Raw genomic sequence first — 20,358 nt, 5'->3', positions numbered from 1 at the left:
ATGCAAAAACAAAAACAAAAAAATCAAACTAAGCACTAAACGTGATCTCTTTGAATCACAGAATGCCTTGATAAAACTAGAAAAGATACTGTTGTTTAAGTATACTCATCATAGCCACAACTGTTTAAGTAATTTTACTGTTGCAGAATAATCTCTTTTCATTTATGAAGGGAATTAGCTGCAGGCTAATACTAATTTTCTCATTCGACTTACTGACCTGTGGAATATTCCCAGTGCAGAACTGGCCTCCTCCTCTAGCCTGAGATTTCAACTGATGCACAACTGAGAGGAGAGGGCAGTTCATATCTTCATTTCATTTGTGTCTATAACCTTGCAAGGATATATATTTTACCCTTATCTGCTGACTGTAATGCCCTTGGAAATAATAATGACTGTTTTTACATGTCATCAGTGTCTGTGATACAAAGAATCTGACAGTAATTTGGGCCATCCCCAGGTCAGGGACCTCTGGAGATAGAGCAGGATTTTGACTTTATGAATATAATGCCTGCTTTGCCTCCTTTTACCTTCTTTTCAGTCATAGGAGAGGATGTGAGGTTTCTGGAAAGAAGGAAGAAAGAATCTTGAAGTCCATACTACAACAGACACCTTATTTATACATCTGCAGTGACAGTTAATATACTGGCACAACTGTACTGTGTTAAAAATACCCTCATGGGAAGCATAATCACAGTAGGTGCTGAAAGCCTGCAGTGCTGAAACCTGTTTCCTGCTTGTGTCTCCCACCTGTAATTTGTAGAAGCACAGTGTAATGCTTGGTAAAGGTGTGCACTTTTGAGTTCTAAACATTTGCATTCCTAAAGAAGGATAATGCGTGTGCACATTTGCCCATGTGGCTATTTCGTAAATATTCTGAGCTGATATATTCCTAAAGAAAGCTGTTGTGTTTAAATTGGGATGTCCTTCCTCTTGGGTTAGCAGAGGACAAATTTGAGGAAGCAGAATGGACTTATCATTGATCATCTGGGAAACAGTGTTGTGCCATGGTTATCAGGGCCACAGCAGAGCAACTAGGATTTTTTTTCACATTTCAGTCTAAAATTTCAGGGCACCTAAGGGAGTAAGGGAATGGGAAAGAAGGCATAGAAGAGGTTCCCTTTCCATGATACGGGAAATGCCATTTGATGCAAATTTTTTCTTGTATGCTATATGAAGTAAAAACTCTCATTTAAGCAGTTCTTTGAGGCTAACAGGCCTATCTCTGACCTTCTCCACGTTCTTGGTTAGGTCTTTAAGTCAACAGGATCCACATGGTCCTGACTTCACATTTGGCAGTGCACATGTTATCTGCTTAATAGATCTGTTACAGTATTCATGTCTGAGGTGATGTAAACTGTTTGAAATTGAAGGACCAGGTTAGAAACTATACTCCAGACTATCATTTCAGCTTGTAAAGCTTATATGAAAAGGCCCCTTTATTTGCTAATTTTCCACATAAAGGTTAGCTTGTCTGTAATCAGTTACAGGGTTTAACTGTCCTTAATATTCCTAGGACTTTGATGATGGCCATTATTTCCTCAGACTGATATTCTTTTGAAGAAGGACTATAATTGCTAGGTAACTTGCAGAGAACAGTGTGGGTCCCCACATAGGAAGCATGGCATCTGAAGTCACAGTTTTCATGCTTTTGAGGACTAAAAAGGGCATTTCTTGGCTCTTCAGGACCCTTTGGGAGCAGCATTTGAAGTCCTTCTTGATAGAGGTGATCAGGAGCAGTAGCTTGCCTAATGAGTATGTTGGATGTTCTCACAAGCTTTTCAAGTCCCACTGGATTTTCAGCATGTGGATCCTTGCAATGGACACTAAGTGGACAGATGCTGATATGTAGCTCTGAGCTTTCAGGAACATATGGACTGACATTGCCTTCATCTGGATGGGGTCCCAAAAAACTGCTTCAGCTGCATAACTTTGCCCTGTGAAAAGAAGTTTCTTTACTGTCTAATGTCCAGAAAGTCTCCCTGGGAAAACTTATATTCATCCCATTGTGGGTCTTACTTTGGGTATATTTAGGATGAATCCTTAGGAGAAAAGATGATGTATAGCTATTCTGTGTGCATTCCCTGGATCCTGAAGTGGCCACATCCTGATACTAATACTCAGGGTGCTGTGGGCAGAACAAGCAGAAGATCAGTGAATGAGAAGTGTTTGTTTTCTACTCTGAACCCCAGGAATTTTTGTACTTCTTGCAGACTGGTGTGCACAAATGCACATTTTTATGTTAACAGTAAGTAAGAGAGTCGAGGATAAAAACGAGGAAGCAGTTTCTGGAGAGTTAATATCTTAAACCTGGAATGTTTGAGAAATGTGTTCAGTGTGGGGTGATTTAGGGTATGTCTCCAAGGGGTATCACTTTCTAGAACTAGAAAAAAAAACTAAACTGGAATATCATCCCCTTTCTGTCTCTTTCCTTGTTTCTAGTGTGGAACACCCTCTATGTCTCCTTTCTGAAAGTGATGAACCAAAATTATTATACTAGCTTTGTCTGGTCTTGAAGATGAGACATATTCCATGGAAGCGAGACAAGTCTTGAATTCTATCTTGTGCTCTGGGGAAATGAACTAATTTATCCATTAGCCTACAGTTATTGAAAACCAGCTGTCATTGAAACTGGAAGGAATCCAGCAAAGGATATGGCCTGGAGGAAGAAGTGCGCCTTTGCTGTTGGAAGTGGTGGAAATAGTAATGCCCATTTGTATATTGAGAAGAAAATGACCTTAGTCCTTCTCCTCCTCTCATCAAAGGAAGCCCCTATAGCAGTACCTTGAACCTGCCAGAAAAATCTGTCTTTAAAATAAAAGACGTTATGGGTAAGTAGCAATTCAGCCATACAAACCAAAAGAGTATTAAAACCTGGGCTGTACATATTTGCCCGATCAAGCCAATATTGTAAGGCAATAAGTCATTGCATGAGTTACTAACCAACAAAGAAAAAATGTGGATTGTCAAATTGGGAGCCTTATTTTCACCTGGGTTGAATGACTAATTTTAACAACTTGAAAACAGTTTATCATATATATATATTTTTTTCTCACTGCATTTTTGTCATATATAGTTATTTTGTTATATACTAATTTTTGAAGTCTAGCTATATAATATTTTTTATCCATTAGAGGGCGCTGCAACATTGGGTATAAATTAATGTGTGTAATGAGCATCTTCCATGTATCATTTTTGTGGTGTGGTCACTGAGAAAGGCATTTGCCGAAACCGGTATGACCCCCACTGGGGCACTTTTTCATGGAGGAATGATGGAATAAAAACATTTTGCTGGTGGCTACATTGGAGTGCTGGCTTTTCTTTTGTTGTTGGTTCATGTGGTATAGCCGTGCACTTGCCATTCATGCAGGTATCAGTGTTTGATAAGCTATGAGCCCCATGGATACTACTACTACTGGTACTCCCACAAGATCTTTATAAAAATATTAACAAGATTCTTTAATCATGTGAAATTTGTTTAGATTCTTGAAGGCAGGAGTTGTGAATCTAGCTCTAAAGAAAATATTTCAAAGGCATGTTTGAATGCCCAGAGTACTAAAAGTACTATTGTGGGTTTGTGTTACTCATCCCCAAGAGGTCCAAGTACCTCTTGAGGGAATCACATGCTTCCTTTTTCCCTCACTTAAAAGTCCCCCCCCCTTTAGTTCAGTGTCTTGGCAAATGAGGTATCCTCTACACAGGAGCATGATGAGATAGTCTTTTGGCTATCTGTATCATGACGATGAGGAGAGGAGAACTGGGTTGAATAAAATCAAATCTTTAACTCTGAATCTGAGAAGTCAGACGTAGGATAGCCTCTCTTCAGAGAAGGAACTGTCCTTGAGTTGAAAGGCTGGTGTACCTGTGCCAGATTATATGAAGATGAAGATGACAGAGGCTGATGCAAGTAGGCCAGATACCTGGCCATCAGGCACTGGTCCTGTCACAGGAACTAGATGCGATTTATCCTTAGGATGAAAAAGGGCTTAAAGCTCTTCTTTTTTTTCTTTTTATCGGAACATTAACCTTCTTGACCTTCCTGTATCAGGATACTAGAAATATTGTGGGGGTGATGAATGCATTAGATGACTTAGTTTGAAACTGTAAAGTTTGGTTAGCCTTTGTGGGCACCTGGAAACTTACATTTGACCTGAAAGTCTCAATCACTTTCCCTAATGCTTGCATATTAATGGTAGCAATGATCCCAATATCTGCCTCTGAAGGAGTCAGGGAAGGTAGAGATGAGAAATCATATATCATGGTATAGTGGTAGAGTGGGCAACACCTTACCATGAATAGCACTCTCAAGCCTTTTCATGTCTTATGGAGTATCTAAAGCCTTATGCAATATGTTTGCTTGCTCATTAAGTGTATTTGCCTAAGGCTCAGGCATCTTTCTCTTTTTTATTTATTTATTTATTTTTTTTCAATAATAAATCTTTATTGTTTCCATATTTTTATTTTTTGTACATGATACTTTTTCTTGTTCTCTGCTTAAGGTTTTCCCCTAAAGTGACAGTCATCTGATTGTTAGACCACTTTTCTTATACTTGAGTAAGGCAGGAAAACCTTGAGGTTTTTGGACCATCTATGGAACTTCCTGCTAAACAACAAGCAGTGTTGTCTGATGGGGACATTATAGTTCTCTCCAAGGCAGAAAAGGCACTGCAAACAATACAATCCACTTGTTAACCAGGTGAACCTACTGCACACACAATCTATCATTTGGCAGAATTTGTCTGTTGCAGGCAACATTTAATGTCAGAGACTTCACAGAAAGGCAATCCAAGCAATCACATCCAAAGTTTAATGTTACTAGGATAATCAGACAAATCTTAACAATGTATTTAAGAATAAGAAATATTCCCAAAATGGTACTGGAGGTTGTCTGGAAGGGACCAGCACTCAGACTGATGATCAATTGCTTCTTTAGCAGAAAATAACTGAATGTACTATGGGGTTCTTTTTCCTTTTAGCAATGTGTCAGCCAATGTCTGAAGTTGGTGTGGAGACCAGCTCTAGGCTGGGAACACCTAGAAGCTCTAAACATCAGAAGCTGGGCATACGCTAGAGTTTAATTTCTATAAACACAGTTGTTAAGGAATTTTACTGCAGCATTTACTCTTACAATGAACATTAAAGACCATCTTTATGTCCACTACAGCTGAGTTTAGTCTATGTACTCTGGTTATATCGAAATGGATCCCATTTTCTGTTTACTATAGATGTAGTTATAGAACATTTCAGTAGTGAAGACTGGTGCAGCTGATATAGTTTATTAAAGCACTATAAAGATTAAATATTTTTGACAAATGTTTTCTTCTTTATATGTGCACAATTAATTTGATCAGTAAGAGTATAATGTTGCAGTCTGTTTCTTTCACTGATTAGGAAGATTTTCATTAGCATATCTGAACAAAGAAGGACTGGCCTTTATTTCTGAAATTAGGCAGAAGAAAACATAGTCTACTTGTGAAACAAAGATGCGTACACAGTGATCCTTTACTTGTAAAATTAAAAAGAGCAGCATGGCAGAAATATGACCAAGGTTAAAAAGCCACACCATACCTTTCAACCTAAAAACAAAATTGTAAGCTCAGGCATTCATCAATTTAGCAGAAAGCGAGGAAAAAAAGAATATTTCTTATTTTATACAGTAATATATCTACATGATTGCAGCTGATTTGGTTGAATGTTCAAACGATTGACCAAGAACTGAAGGTTCACTCTTGGTCAAACAACTGAATGTTTGTATTTCATCTGTATCAGGTTATGCTATTTTGGGCTGATTGCCATTTCATGGTGGTTGTGCCATCATGAAGTTGATATATATAACTAAGGGGTATTGAAACAGAACCCACTCCACTGTGGGTATGGTAGGGTAATGCCTTCTATGTAAAATAATTTAGCTTGAATTTTTATGCAGGGTTTATTATGATTTTGGTAAGGGTTAGTGACAAGGTTTTTTAGTGTTTAAAAGACTATTTTGATTTTGATGGGAAATGCTATTTTTGTCACTGTATTATGAAGTATTGTACATTAAAAGCTCAAACTTTGTGTAGTCAATTGTTTCAAGTATTTGTGGTCGAGCTTTCGTAATATAACCATCTACATACGTAATACTCTATATATTTAGTGATAATGAATCATTGTATATACTTAGCTTAGTGATTTGAAAAGGGATGTACTCAAAAAAGTAATTTCATTATAAATTAGGAAATCAAGGCAGAACAATGACAAACCTGCTGTCAAAAATCATATTGCTTTGCATAATCATAGCTAATAAGAAGCAGAAACTGTATATAGGAGGACTACAGAGATATCGTGATGATGGAATATTCTGCATGAATTTAATATTGTGAATGACTAGAAAATTATCAAAACAAGATAGTCAAACACTATTTATTTATTATTTATTTGTTTGTTTGATATTTGGTGGAAGACTTTGACCAGCACACCAGGCCAAAGAAGGACAACAATATGTTACAACATTGATTTATAATAGATGGAGGAGGATATATTAGAGGACTTGGTTTCCTACTTCACTTAAACTACAGTAAAATTTGTACAAAAGTTTCCAGTATATTAATAACAGGTTATGATTCTCCAAATAAAAAAGACATATCTGTAACTCTAAATTCAAAAATATATTATGAAGCACCACTGTAGGATAATGGGGATACTGGAATGCAATACTAGATATGAAGTATTATTAGGAACGTACTTGGATAGTATAACCTAGCTCCCTGAAGCACTGTAGACAAACTGAGAAATAAAATGGGAAAGCTGCTTACATATGAATCATAATAAAATTAAAAACATTGATATATACTGACTAATTTTTGCACAGGTGAAACAAGGACACTGTAGGCACAGCCACAGAAGCAAGGAGAGAAGCATAGAATGGAAGCCACATTGCATTGCTCAGTGGAAGTCTGGTTGTCAGGTGGAGGTGAAAAGAAACACTGCAGGCTATAAGACATATTATGTTACATGTTGATTCAGCGCTACACTCTTTATTCAGTCTGTATTCATCAAATCTTATCATTTAAAATCTGACATTTCAATCAGTATCTATAATGTTGGATTTCAGAAAAAAAATATTTTGTGGAGGGTCAAGCATCCTAAGCCACCAATGTGGCTGCGTGTCCATACCATCTTCTAACTAAATTTAGTTAGACTCAGACTGCTGCACATTAAAGTCAGGTACATTTAGTGAAACTCAACATATTTTGAAAATTAATGAATTGCCAAAGTTTGGCATTGATTCAACAATCATAGTTAACTTAGATTTTCCACAGCAATATACCACTTACAGATTCAAGGGAGATTTTGTATACCATCAAATATGTGAATCACGGGTCTACCTGATAAGAACGAAAAGTGAAAACACCGACAATGAGATCACTGTCACCAGAAGACCAACAACGGAAATAATTGACAGTTTGAAATCCCGACGCTAAAAACACTGACATGCAAAACGAGCATGACTGTGTAAGTATGTGATAGTGATGGACTTTAGGGTTAGGGTGCAGGTAAGGTAAGTGTGCGATAGTGACGGACTTTAGGGTTAGGGTTTGGGTTAAGGTTAGTGCAAAGATAGTTGTGTATGTAAGGTTTAGTGTAGGTTTGTAAGGTTTTTGGTGTGCTTGTGTTCTGTGTGTGTTTTTTGGAACAGCGAATTTGTTTTGTTTTGTTGACTGTCGGGATTGTGGTTTGTCAGGCATGTGAACTTTTGTGTTTTTGAACTTTTGGTTTTGCGGTGTCTGTGATCTCGTCGGTATTTTCGCTTGTCGGTCTTATCAGGTAGATCCGTGGATCACACTGAGGCATATGTTTCCATTCTCCATACAAGTCTGATTTCATGGACATTCATCCTTTTTCCTGATGTCATTCCAGATATAGTCTCTGATAAAATATAATTCTCTTGGCTTCATTTCTTTACAACAGAGCACACAATAAAATATTATTAAAGCGTTTCTTACCAGTTCAAAAAATCCAACCCTGATTGCAACATCTTCATTCTTGTCATTTGACCTTATTGAAAATAAAAGAAAAATATAACATTAGCAGGGAAGTAGTAATATGAAGACATTACAGGCTCACTTGTATTCATTAATATATGATGGAATAAGCATATGAGATGTCCAGCTTCTCAAAGACAAATGAAGTGTGATTATAGACTTGTACAGCCATTTGTCTGGACTACCTATCTAGTGTTAAGAGCATTATGCTTCACAAAGAATGAGTTAGACATAATGTTTAGTTTAGTGCAGTGTACCAATGACTTCTTAAGAGATCAGAAGCATGAAATTGTGAGGAAGTGAGTAATAAATGCATTGCTGTCACAGTCAGTTGTCAGTGGTGCAACAGGTAGCACACCCATGTTTGGTTCAGAAATCTGTGGGTTCTCGTCCCACACCATATAGATGGATTTCTGATACTGCAGTGCAGCATAAGATACTAAGTGTGTCATCCTTTGGATGAGACATTAAACAAAGGCCCCATCTGCTTGAGTTGGTGGTATCTCAGATGCATGCAAAAAGATCCTGCAGCACCTAAAAAATGAAGAAGGAAGTTCCCTGATGCCCTGGCCAAATTTCCCCCTAGCAGTATAAATGCCACATTGGGTCTTTCCTAAAAAGACGCTACTAACGTATTGGATTAGCCTGGTCAACAAAGGATAAATAAAAATAAATAAATATTTGCAAATCTTGTAGTAGATGGCATTTGTCATCAGTATTACTCAAGTAATCATTCACCTTCAAACTTGACATTAATGCTGTCCTTTTGATGTTCTGTTTTGTGAGATTGTTCGTTCCCTTAAAGTTGGAATAATCTCTGCTCACATGACAGAGGATACAAAAAATAAATACGTGCACTATGAGAAGTTGCAAATGAAATAATCAAAGAAGAATTGCATATAATAATAAAATTGTATATTTGTCATTATTTAATAATGTACATAAATGAAATATGCCCATAAGCATGTCATAATACAACAGGTAACCTGCCTACTGCATATAATTTGTTTATTTTCTTAACTTTGCTATGAATGACAAGGTTTGTTTGCTAGACATATTCTAGGACCTGTCTGTTTTTTGTTTCATGTAAATAAAAGTCTGTAGCTATTCTGCCATGCTTAGCTTGCCTAGGCTTGTCAAGTCTAGTTTAGATGTCCTGCTAATCTATTCTGATAATAAATGTTTTGTCTCACATTCTTTTCATGCCTTAGTGGGTTTACTAATGACAGATGGTAAAAAAAAAACTTCTTAACAATCACATGTTCTATTTATTTTTCTAGAACAACCTAGCATTTTATTTAATCTGTCAATAAAATTTGACACAGCTTGCAGAAGAGGAGTAGAAAGCAATGGCAAAAAGAAGGAAACTGGGTCCCATTTCTTCAAGTAGCCATAAAAAAAGCTTTGACAGTCTTCAACGGGATTGTAACAGTGACTACAGCAGTAGGAATTCCATGTCCATGACAGAGTAAGTTTTGTTGAAAGAAAACAGAACAAAAAACAGGTATAATTTTGGTGTCTCTCATTTTGAAAACTATATGGACAGTGTGCAAACCTTCTTTTTAATGCATGTCAGCAAAGAAAGATGATAAGCAAATAAATTAATGATTTTCCATCTTACAGAGCATTAATGGCATACTGTATGGTCTAGTACACTAAGTAACATGGTCTCTGCCAAGCAGTAGGGAGAAGGAGGAAAAAGATCATCTTTGTCTGTCATGCAGGCAAGAGCTGATAAGGCATAAATAGACTGATGATTCTCAGAAGCTGTCATTCAAAGACAAGACTTTGTGAATGTAGCTATTATAGCAAAAGAAGTTTTAAAGTTTGAATTTTTGTGCAGTCTAGAGTTTAGCCATTAACTGGTTAAAAGTATCTAAGTAGTAGAGTATATGTGAGCTTTCCACATTTTTTTTTGTTTTTATGAGTTGTCCAAGGTAGCTGGATGCAAATATGTCATAATTTAAAATATTATTCTGTCTGGCAATGTTTTTCAGCACTTCTACTCCTAAACGAATTAAGACTAAACTGCATGCTCCGGTGCTGAATTATGTCTGGATATTTTAAAGAAGAAATATCCATTCTACATTTCTTTTTGCAAGTGCTAGACTATGTGCCATAAATTCTACATTTTTGGTCAGAATTATTCATACACAAAAAATGACTTTTGCAGAATGCTTTTTGTTTGCTACATGCTTCTAGAGCAGAAAGGGAGATGAAGAAAGTGTTGCAAAGAAAGGGAATTTTTATATAAAGTGAAATTTTAAAAATCATATTAAATAAGGTTTTAATTCCACATGTGTTGGCATGCAAAATAAATACAGCAATGACAGTTTGGTTTTAATGTAATGAGTTTCAGATGTTGGATGTCAGCTGATGTAATTTGTAACAGTTTCATTCAAGGTTAATTTTTTTTTACTTTTGATTGAATACAGTGTTGACCTTTATTTAGTGCTATTATACTGTTGTCCTAATGACAAGACATTAATTACAGAGTGTAAAAGGTTATTATCAAACATGCACACACACTCACACACACACACACACACACACACACACACACACACACACACACACACACACACACACACACACACACACTCACAAAAAAGTGCATTGCTTAGTATCTGATGTGTTTTAATAATTGTAATGATTTTTATTGAGATAGCATATAAGGATAACTAAACATAAGATAATATTAACATTTCTAAAGTAAAAAAATAAATAAACAAGTACAACTATGTGCAATATATACAGGTAGGTAAGAGAGGAATTTATGTTTAAACTAGAGAATTATAATGCAATAGTGATATATTGCATGAAAAGTACTTAGTAGAATTTATTTTCATTGGTCTAAGAAACTTAGCACTTTAGTTCAATGACTGTAAAATGAAGACATTTATGGTAATCTCATTTTTATAATAGTTTCTTTATGTATAACTCCCTTAAGTGAAAGAAATTCATCAGTGAGAGAGGAGGTTTACTCTTCTGCCAATTAGCAGTGATAGTTTTCTTTACCATGGTGAAAATAGTCCAAATCATATAATAATATTCTGTTTTCAAATAAAACTAGAAGAGAAACTATACAAAACTTGTCTAAGATTATCTGTCCACAGAGCTTTAAAGAAAAAGTTCATTCTCCCCCAAATCCTTAAAAACTTAACAGTGAAAGATTTTTGCCAGTTAGTTGTAGTTTGATCACATCTCCAGCATTTATTGAAAGCATTTTTAGAAAATTTTATTAATGATTCAGGGGTATAAAAATATCTGTGAAGAAATCTAAAGTTAAAATATACCAATGTTGAAATGAGGAAGTGCCTTTAACTGAACAAAAATGTTATATACTGAGATGGGATTGAAGCCATCATGTAGAAGAAATTTCCACCAAAATGTACAACTTAAAGAAACTTTGTTACCCAGAAGAATTTTGCATAAATCAGTAATTACAGCAGCAGGAGTATGCCATTTATAAATAATTAAGCTAAAATATGCAATTATTTTAAGGAGATTGGTGTCCTGATGTAACATAGCTTCAAAAAAGTAATTCTTAGCAAAATTCCTAATATTTTCTATTAATAACCAAAGAGAAGAATCCAGTTTAAATCTTGTCAATATATCTATAGTAGAGTTTAACTTTCTATTATTAAAACAATTAAAACATCCATAAAATTCCCTAAATTTCCACTGAAGCATTCTATGAAAATACACATCTTCTTAAAGATCCTTCATTGAAAAAAGGAATCAAAGGATAAAACCATCATTTTAAATCTATTTTGGTAAAATTATAGTCTCTGAATTTATTTAATACTGAATTTATATAGATAGACTGTAAAGGGGATGAGATAGTATACTATACATAATTACAGAGCATCAACCATAAAAAAATCATTATATAATGATATAAAGATGACATTTTCATTTTCTTATCATTAAATAACTGCATATGTAATATCTTCTATTAGGTGAATATTTAGAATCAAGCTAATTAATTAGAAGTTTACAAATATGCTCTGGTGATGTGCCCAGGTCAGGTTACTTTATACCTCACTTATCGTGATGTAATGTGATAGAAATAGGCAATTCTTGTTTTTTTTTAGGATACTGTAATTTTTTTAATACAATTTATTTATATTGTAAAGAAATATTTATCAGGATTTAAAGAAGTCATCTGCAAAATGCATACATTTTTGGGCAAAAATGACAATTTTTATTATTTGAAATCTATTTACAAATTAAAGAAATAATTTGTTCCAAAAGTCTGTTAATTGGAAAATAAAGTCTAATGGCTTTGAATAATTTATATTTTTAATTTCAGTGCTAGTTGTTTTAATGTTAATTTCTAAATATAAATGATCTTGAGATTATTGAGCAAAATAAAAAAATAATAAAATAAATGAATCAGAATGATTGAAAATATAAAGATGTAAGTCAGTACTATGGCATTGTGTAGTTATATGTTCCCAGTAAAACAATGGTACCTTCTTCTGTGATAAAAGTAGTCTATTTATTAAACCAGAAATAACGTAAGCACTTTCACAGTGTAACCCACTGCTTCTTCAGACATAAATTCTATTTATTAAAAAGGGATATAATTTTGTTCTTAAATGATGTAAAAATCTTCCTGACACGTGAAAGAAAGAATATGATAGTCAAAGGTAAATAAAACAAAGTTTTACTTAAAAAACAAAATGTGAAATTAGAAACAAATTCTAGCTTGATAAAATATATTTTCATCAAACTATTCTGTAAACTTTCAACTCAAGAGTAGGAATATGTGATGAAAGAGATCTGAACAAGACTAACCTATTACGAGTAAAGATGAAAATGAAATGAAAACTATAAATATATATAAATATCTTATTTAGTTAAATTAGATTAAACTATTTTGTTTTATTACTATCCTACTTTATTGTGAATAAGGATTCAATTTTCTTTCACTATTCTCATTAGCTTCTATTTTTATCTAAATTTATTTTTAACTACTAAAATTTTATGTTTGTTTATTTTCCTCATCTTCACTTACCTCCAGCATTTAAGTCTCTGTTCTATTATCTGCTAATAAATCTGGGATAGTAACAGAGTAATCTCACATCATAACTTCTTTTTCTTCTTCTCAAATGTATTCAAATTATCTATTTAGAAAATATATAATTGCAATAAACCCAAACTATCACATTACCAAAGTTTTCTATGGGAAAGAAGACACTTAGACAAAATTTAGAAATATATCACACCAACATATGTCAAACCCACCTAAGTGGTGGGCTATACCCCCCTAACTAAATATTCTAACTCTGGGATCGCACAACAGTGGTGAAAAGGGCAAATTTCCCCATGCTGGCCACGTGTCTCTGTTCATTGTAAAAAAAAAAATCGGTAATGTTCAGGTTCAGTTTATGGGTTTGTGTGAAGACCTGAATAAATTGGAACTTGACTTTCTCAAACTTAAGCGTATGCAGCTACAACGTCAGCATTTTGAGGTATGTCTTTCAAAGAAAATAGTACCGAGAGGTTTACGCATACTTAAAATGCCTACGACTGGGAACTTATATCCAGAATTGTTGTTTAAATGGCAACAACTTAATATGGATTTGAGTTTTAGCTATATGCGCCTTTTGAACGACTTTTTTGCTCCAGAAGAGGAGCGTTTGAGGCAGCACATTGTTAAACAACAAGACTATATTTCATCTAGGTACCCTGCCAGTAAGACTGAAAAAGAGATGGACAAGTTACTTGATAATGTACTGGTATATGAGAAAAAATTGTTGGAACAGAAGAAGAGTAAAATCTCCCGGGATGCAAAAGATTTTAATTTAAGCAATGTCTTTACCTGGCCTAGGGGGACGAATAGATCTGTTGTTGTTGATAGTATGACTAATATTCGTCAGGCTAGACAATTAGATAATATTTCTAGTAACACTGTGAGTAACATAGTTGATGTTGATGTTGTACGAGATGTTTCCGTTAACCACGATCTGGTTATTACTGATAACACTACTTCTTCCTTAGAAACCAATGTTATATTAACTACTTCTCCTACCATTGAGAACACTACCATTAGGGTTAATCCAGTGAATAAATTTTTGACTGGCCCTAGTGACCAGGTGGTTAGGAGAAAGGCTTTATCCAGAGTTGACACTCCTCTACTCTCCTCTGAGCAGAACAGTAATACGTCTGTCCCTTTCCCTATAGAACAGCCACGCATGAACAGGAGACAGAGATCGTTCAGTTGAGGGAGGCAGAAACGCAAGGGGTCGGGGGGAGAACACTCAGGTCCCACTCTGAAGAAAATGTGGGAGCGAGTAGAGAATCATTGATAGTTAATTTATCAAATAGAGTTTTAAGTAGTTCTGAGGAACAAGTCCTTAATAAAGGCTTACCTTTATACCGACTGCGGTTAGTAGTTTCACTGATTCTATATTAGATGTTAAACTGTTTGCCCGCAATATTCAATTAAACCTAGATTTTGTTAGTAACTCCAGCGATAAGGAACCTCCATCGTTTAAGCGACCTAGTGTTTATGTCCCTGTTTTACATCCCCTTGTGGATACATTTTCTAGATTGGTAGAGAATGATATATATGGATTGAATAATGGGACTAGGACACACCCAAGGAATTTTAACCTTACATATTTGCAAAAGAAGGCCCTACATAGCCTGATGGATGATGAATCACTGGTAATTAGACTGGCGGATAAGGGAGGACCCATTTTTTTGATGGATAGCTCTATGTATATACATGAAATGGGAATTATGCTACAAGAAGAATGCTATTACACTCGAATGAATTTGGATGAAGTAACCAGGAGAGTGTTTAATGTGTATGATATGCTTGATGACTTGATTAGAAATCACGATATAGATCTTGAGCTATTTCGGTTCTAAAGAGTAGTGAATCCCTTGATACCAATTATACAAGGGCTTCCCAAAATCCAAAAGTCTTTGGTAAATTCCCCCCTATGTCCCATTGTCTCTGGACGTGGTTGGCTAATGGAACCCTTCTCGCTATATTTAGAACATTATTTAAGACCAGTTGTGGACTCCAATGTCTACATTCTAAGGGATACTAAACAGTTCCTTCTGGATTTATATGGTTACATCAAGAATATAGGTGTTGAGGAGTCATATATTTTAGTTACGTTAGATGTGAAGAGTTTGTTTACTGTTATACCTAATGATGTAGGTGTGGTGATGACCCACTCGTACTTGTCTAAGCATTCGGATATGGGGAGCAGACAGATAGATCTTTTAGCTTTGTTTCTTGAAGTTGTCCTGTGCAACAATGTTTTCATGTTTGATGGAGACATGTATATACAGAATAGCTACGCCAACATAGTTATGGCCCATTGGGAGGAGGAGAAGTTATTTACCCTGGACTCATTCAGATTATCAGTTGTTTTTTATAGGCCTTTTGTAGATGACCTCTTCCTTATTTGGAGAGGTGATGAGTCTAGTTTGTTGGAGTTTGTGTCATCGGTGAATACCCTAACTACTTTCTTGGAATTTACTGTTAATTTTTCTAGAAGCAATATTTCTTTTTTAGATGTGCAGATTGAAAGGTTTGACAGTGGTTTACTTAATACCGCTGTACATAGGAAAACTTGTTATAAGAACACCTTGCTGCACCAAAAAAGTATGCATCCTCATTTTGTCTTTAACAATGTAGTTAAGGGACAGTGTATGAGAGCTTCGAGGCTGAATCCGAGTGATGAAGGTTATCAACGGGAGATGGGTAACCTTAGGGACATGTTTATACAACGTCAGTATAGTAAGAGAGAGATAGATCAAGCCATTATCCAGACAGATTCACTGAGAGTGACCAGAGCGAGTCCGTATTTTTCCGATAGGGTTTTGAATGTTGCATTGCCTCCTCATACTGGACAGGACCAGTTTCTGAGGATGTCTATGTTTTACACCTCTGATACGACTGAGATTAAAAAATTATAGAGAGGCATTGGAATAGTTTATTACTAGATGAACGGTTAGCAGGGGTAGTAGGTCCTAAACCAAATTTTTCTTTTAAGAATAAGAAGAATTTGAAACGGCTTTTATGCCATCGTCCACTCAAAAGGATGGCTATTAATCAGATGAAAGATCAGGTTAACACTATACCTTGTCGTCAGTGCAGACAATGTTCTTTTATTGATACTAGCACTGAGTTTGTACACCCTGTCACAGGATTGATGTATACCTTTTATACCAACACGAATTGTTTAAGTGAAAATTTAGTTTATTTAGCTAGGTGTGTAATCTGTGAGGCGTTCTATGTTGGCAAGACTAATCGTAAATTACGTGAACGCATAAGAGAACATATTTATTCAATACGTATTGGTTATGAATCGAACGCCCTAAAAAAGCATTGTCTTATTAATGGTCCTACACACTCATTTGTCTTTATTGTTTTACAAAGTATCACCTCCAATCCTCGTGGAGGTGATATAAGTAACTTCACTGAAGAATGTGAAGTAAGGTGGATCATTCGGCTTAGGGCAAATGTCCTTCCTGGGCTGAATGACAAGGTTCCCCTTAAGCCTATTCTTAAAGGCAGGAAGCTATTTGTTAATAAATGAAGGACTGCTATTATGCTTCAATGAATGTTGTAATTCTGGGTATGTTCTTATGTTTAGATTAACTTTATCTTATTTATGTGTTTTGTATCATTTTTTATTAATTGAACGTAGAGCTTTTAGAGCACTGATGGTTTTAATTAGTTGTTATGATGATGCGCTACCATGTGAACCAATAGATTTAGTTTATTTGTTATTTAAATGGGATTGTTTTAACAGTTTTGAAGTCTGATGAAGCCTGAGAGGTGAAAGCGCTAACTTTTATTAAATTGGATTGTCGCCCGAACTAGCATTTGTGAATTATATCGTCTGTTCTGGAGTTATTTGTTCCACGCTGACTGTGCTGTCATCTGGATGCCTTTTGGATTTACTGTGCCGTGGCTAACTTTTGTGGTTTACTTGTAGTGTTTGTCAGTTTATTGCATGTTTGGTGTTGTTATCTCTGGAATCTGGAATTCATGTAAGTGTAAATTTGGTCTATTGAAGTAGACCCATATATATATATATATATATATATATATATATATATATATATATTCAAGCCACCATTTTGTACAGAACACTAGTGTTCTAATATTTGTGACAGAAAGCTTTGCAGATATTTGTTGTAAAATGTTTGTGCAGAGCTGAGCACAAGTAATTATAAATGCACACAGGCGTGTATACACATGTACACATATGTGCAAACACACAGACAGTAACAATAGATTTCTGCATGTTTTGGAGAACACCATCCATATGTTTTGGAGCAAACACCCTGAGGTTTTTGCAGATAGCTTTGGGTTTTATTTCATATACTGAAGATTTCATAGAGAAACTGTAAGTTACTTATTCAGGTTAATGTTTTTAATGATATTTAAAGTTCAGAATTTAATTGCAAAAATGAATGAATACAAGACTGTTAAGTTAGTAGTTACAGAAATTCAGGTATATAAACTATGATTCATTGAAAAAACAACTGCAGTGTGTTAATGTGGAGTTTATAAATGTTAAACAGTAAACCAAAATGATTTGTCTGTTCTGGAAGATGCAATATGGAAAAAGGGTCATTTAGATGTTGCAAAACACACCTGTTTTTGTTTTGTTCCATTTCCATAAAGATAATAAAACTGAGAGGCTTCTTGGTAAATTGTCATTTTTATGGACTGTATTTTTTGATGGGAAAATAATCAACAAGTGGATTATGTCTTCTACACTGACAATTTAGTGAAACATGTTAGTTACATAGAGGATGATTTGTGAGATTTGCAGCTCCAGAATGCCATTTAGTAAGGTCATAGACCAGATTGTTCAAAATAACATTATTGCCAATGGAGAACAACACATGCAAATGTAAATTCTTTGCCAAGAGCAGTTTTTTTCTGATTTCACATTTTGTCTTATTGTCAAAATTTAAACATCCCGGGTAAAATGAAATCAGCATAGCTTTAACGAAGAAAATGATTCAAACAGCAACACAACAGCTTACACAGCAAAACAAAGTTGTATCCAAAGGCACAGGATCCGAGGCTGCAGATGTTTCAGGAAGCACGTCACCAAATGTGTATGGAGTGACTAGCTGACTGATTTATTCACTTTGTCCTGAACAAGTAGATATCATGTCACTAAGTTTTATTGTATGAGTCATCTGGTGGTGCCAGGAAGTTACAGCTACAAAGCACAAGCTAATCCCCAAATCACTGCAGCTTCCTGAAACATCTGCAGCCTCGGATCCTGTGCCTTTGGATAGCTTTAACGAATCAGTATTACAAAAGGGACAAGTTCCCTCTTCCAGTTATAAAGGTACTTACTTACTGCCCATAGACAAAACTTTAATGACGTTTGGTGGAGTGAAAAGAAATAATGGTTTAACACATGATGCAAACAAGAGGCTAGGAAAGCCATTACTGTTCTAAATTCTAGCTACAGTTAAAATACATTAATAATAACTGATAGAAACAAAAAGGTTGTGATAGGAAATAAAATCTGTTGTTTCTGCTATTTAATACCTAGTGTTAGGATCTAGGCTGGTAAACAAGAATAAGCTGTTATATGGCTGGAATGGTTAAAGCTATAAAGTTTGTGTGTGTGTGTGTGTGTGTATGTGTGTGTGTGTGCGTGTGTGTGCGTGTGTGTGTGTGTGTGTGTGTGCGTGTGTGCGTGTGTGTGTGTGTGTGTGTGTGTGTGTGTGTGTGTGTGTGTGTGTGTGTGTGTGTGTGTGTGCATGTGCTTAAATTATAAATCAAGTGAACTATTCAAGTTATGTAAATCAGAAGATTCAGGGTTCAATTCCTAGCTAATCAGTAACTACTAATCTGATACATAAGAGACCTGGCATTTTGTAATGTATAATAAGTTCCAGTAAAAGAATTTATTTTGTGACAGGAAACCAAAAGCAGTATTTTCATGCTTGTTCTATGGTTGGTGGAAAACAAAATGAAATGAGGTTTACAAAAGAGTTTAACATTGGTCAAATTGTAGGTAGACATATGAAAACCCTCATTCATCTAGAAGGTGGTAACAAACGGTATTTGTTAATTGCTTCAAACCAGTATTAAGAAATATACATGTGTGAGTTTTTACAAAAAGTAATTTCTCCTCAAATTACAGGAAACTAAATGCTAAAGACACTTTTCATGTTCACATTTTTTCTTGCATGAATTTAATGATGTATTATTTGTAATTCTCAAATTATTTTGTGGAAAATTAAGTAAAATAGGGCTAACTAATTAGTTGGTTGATTAATTAGGGACAAGTGGAGAAAGGATAACCTACCTGCAAAAGGTTATAATTATAATGGAAATACATAGAAATCCATAGGCGAAAAGCGTTACGACTACTTGCAGAATTAAATGTGATATTGCAGACATGTTGTCTGTGCATTGGGGGGAATAGTTACATAGGTAATGTGAAACACTTTTAATGGTTGCATTTTTATTTTATAGTAAAACTAATAAAGGAATTAATTAGAGTTTTAAAACAGATTTGATCGGTTTCTTCTCTTGAAAAGGGTACCAGCAATAAATCTAAATGTTGGCATAGAGAGTTAAGGCTGTGAACTGCAGTTCCTCTGGTACAGAGTTTGATTCCCTCAGATCTCATTTGCCTACTGTGTGACCATGAGCATGTGACTCAACCAGACATTGCTTTCAAATTGTTTCTGAAAAAGAACTGTGCATCTAGTGAACTTACCTGGCCAAAAATGGATGCTATTCAGGTGCAACACAATTCTATTAATGGGAAATACAGTTATTTTATGTTTACATTTACCAGACAATTTTCACATTATGCACAGTGCACATGATTTCCTTGATATGCATAGTATGTGTATATGTACTTTTGTGTAAGATAAAATATTGCACAGTTGTTTTAGTTAGCAAATTGAGATTTGAAGATCATTTGCATACTCCTTAATAGTTGTTAATATTCTATATGCAAATGCAGCTGATGTTTCCACATTGGGGAATAAGATTTTTAAAAGGCTCTTGGCTGTAGTGTTTATAATTCAAATCTTGCTATGCTTGATATGTGTAGGACATTTATAAAATAGTGCAAGGTAGTTACTAGGAAATTAATAGTAATGGTTGGAAAACATATGCATATAAATGTACTGAGTGAACATTACCATTCAAGCACTGCAGCTAGTAGGTATGTTACTAACCTGCTGTTTATTTTCCTTGCACTTTGTGTCTATCCTACTGAGTTATTTCCAGTGGAGGCTGGTGACTTCAAATCAAAGGGGAGCTGCAGGAGACAGCTGAATGGGTGGGGCCAATGGTAAGGGGTGTAGC

The 20,358-nt window shown here is 35.1% G+C and overlaps 1 protein-coding gene across 1 annotated transcript in view; it reads right to left on the bottom strand.

Moving 5' to 3' along the window:
• Nucleotides 1-20,358, bottom strand: part of ABCB11 (ATP binding cassette subfamily B member 11) — a 991,743-nt gene that overhangs the window by 612,592 nt on the left and 358,793 nt on the right. The window contains exon 5 of the mRNA XM_044075586.1: nucleotides 7,983-8,034. Within this exon, the coding sequence (XP_043931521.1) occupies nucleotides 7,983-8,034 (52 nt within the window). The remainder of the gene's footprint in view (nucleotides 1-7,982; nucleotides 8,035-20,358) is intronic.

Source organism: Protopterus annectens, chromosome 6.part1 (genome assembly GCF_019279795.1).
Source record: "Protopterus annectens isolate FY-2018-M chromosome 6.part1, PAN1.0, whole genome shotgun sequence".
Lineage (NCBI taxonomy): Eukaryota > Metazoa > Chordata > Ceratodontiformes > Protopteridae > Protopterus > Protopterus annectens.
This window is presented reverse-complemented; position numbering and strand designations above follow the sequence as displayed.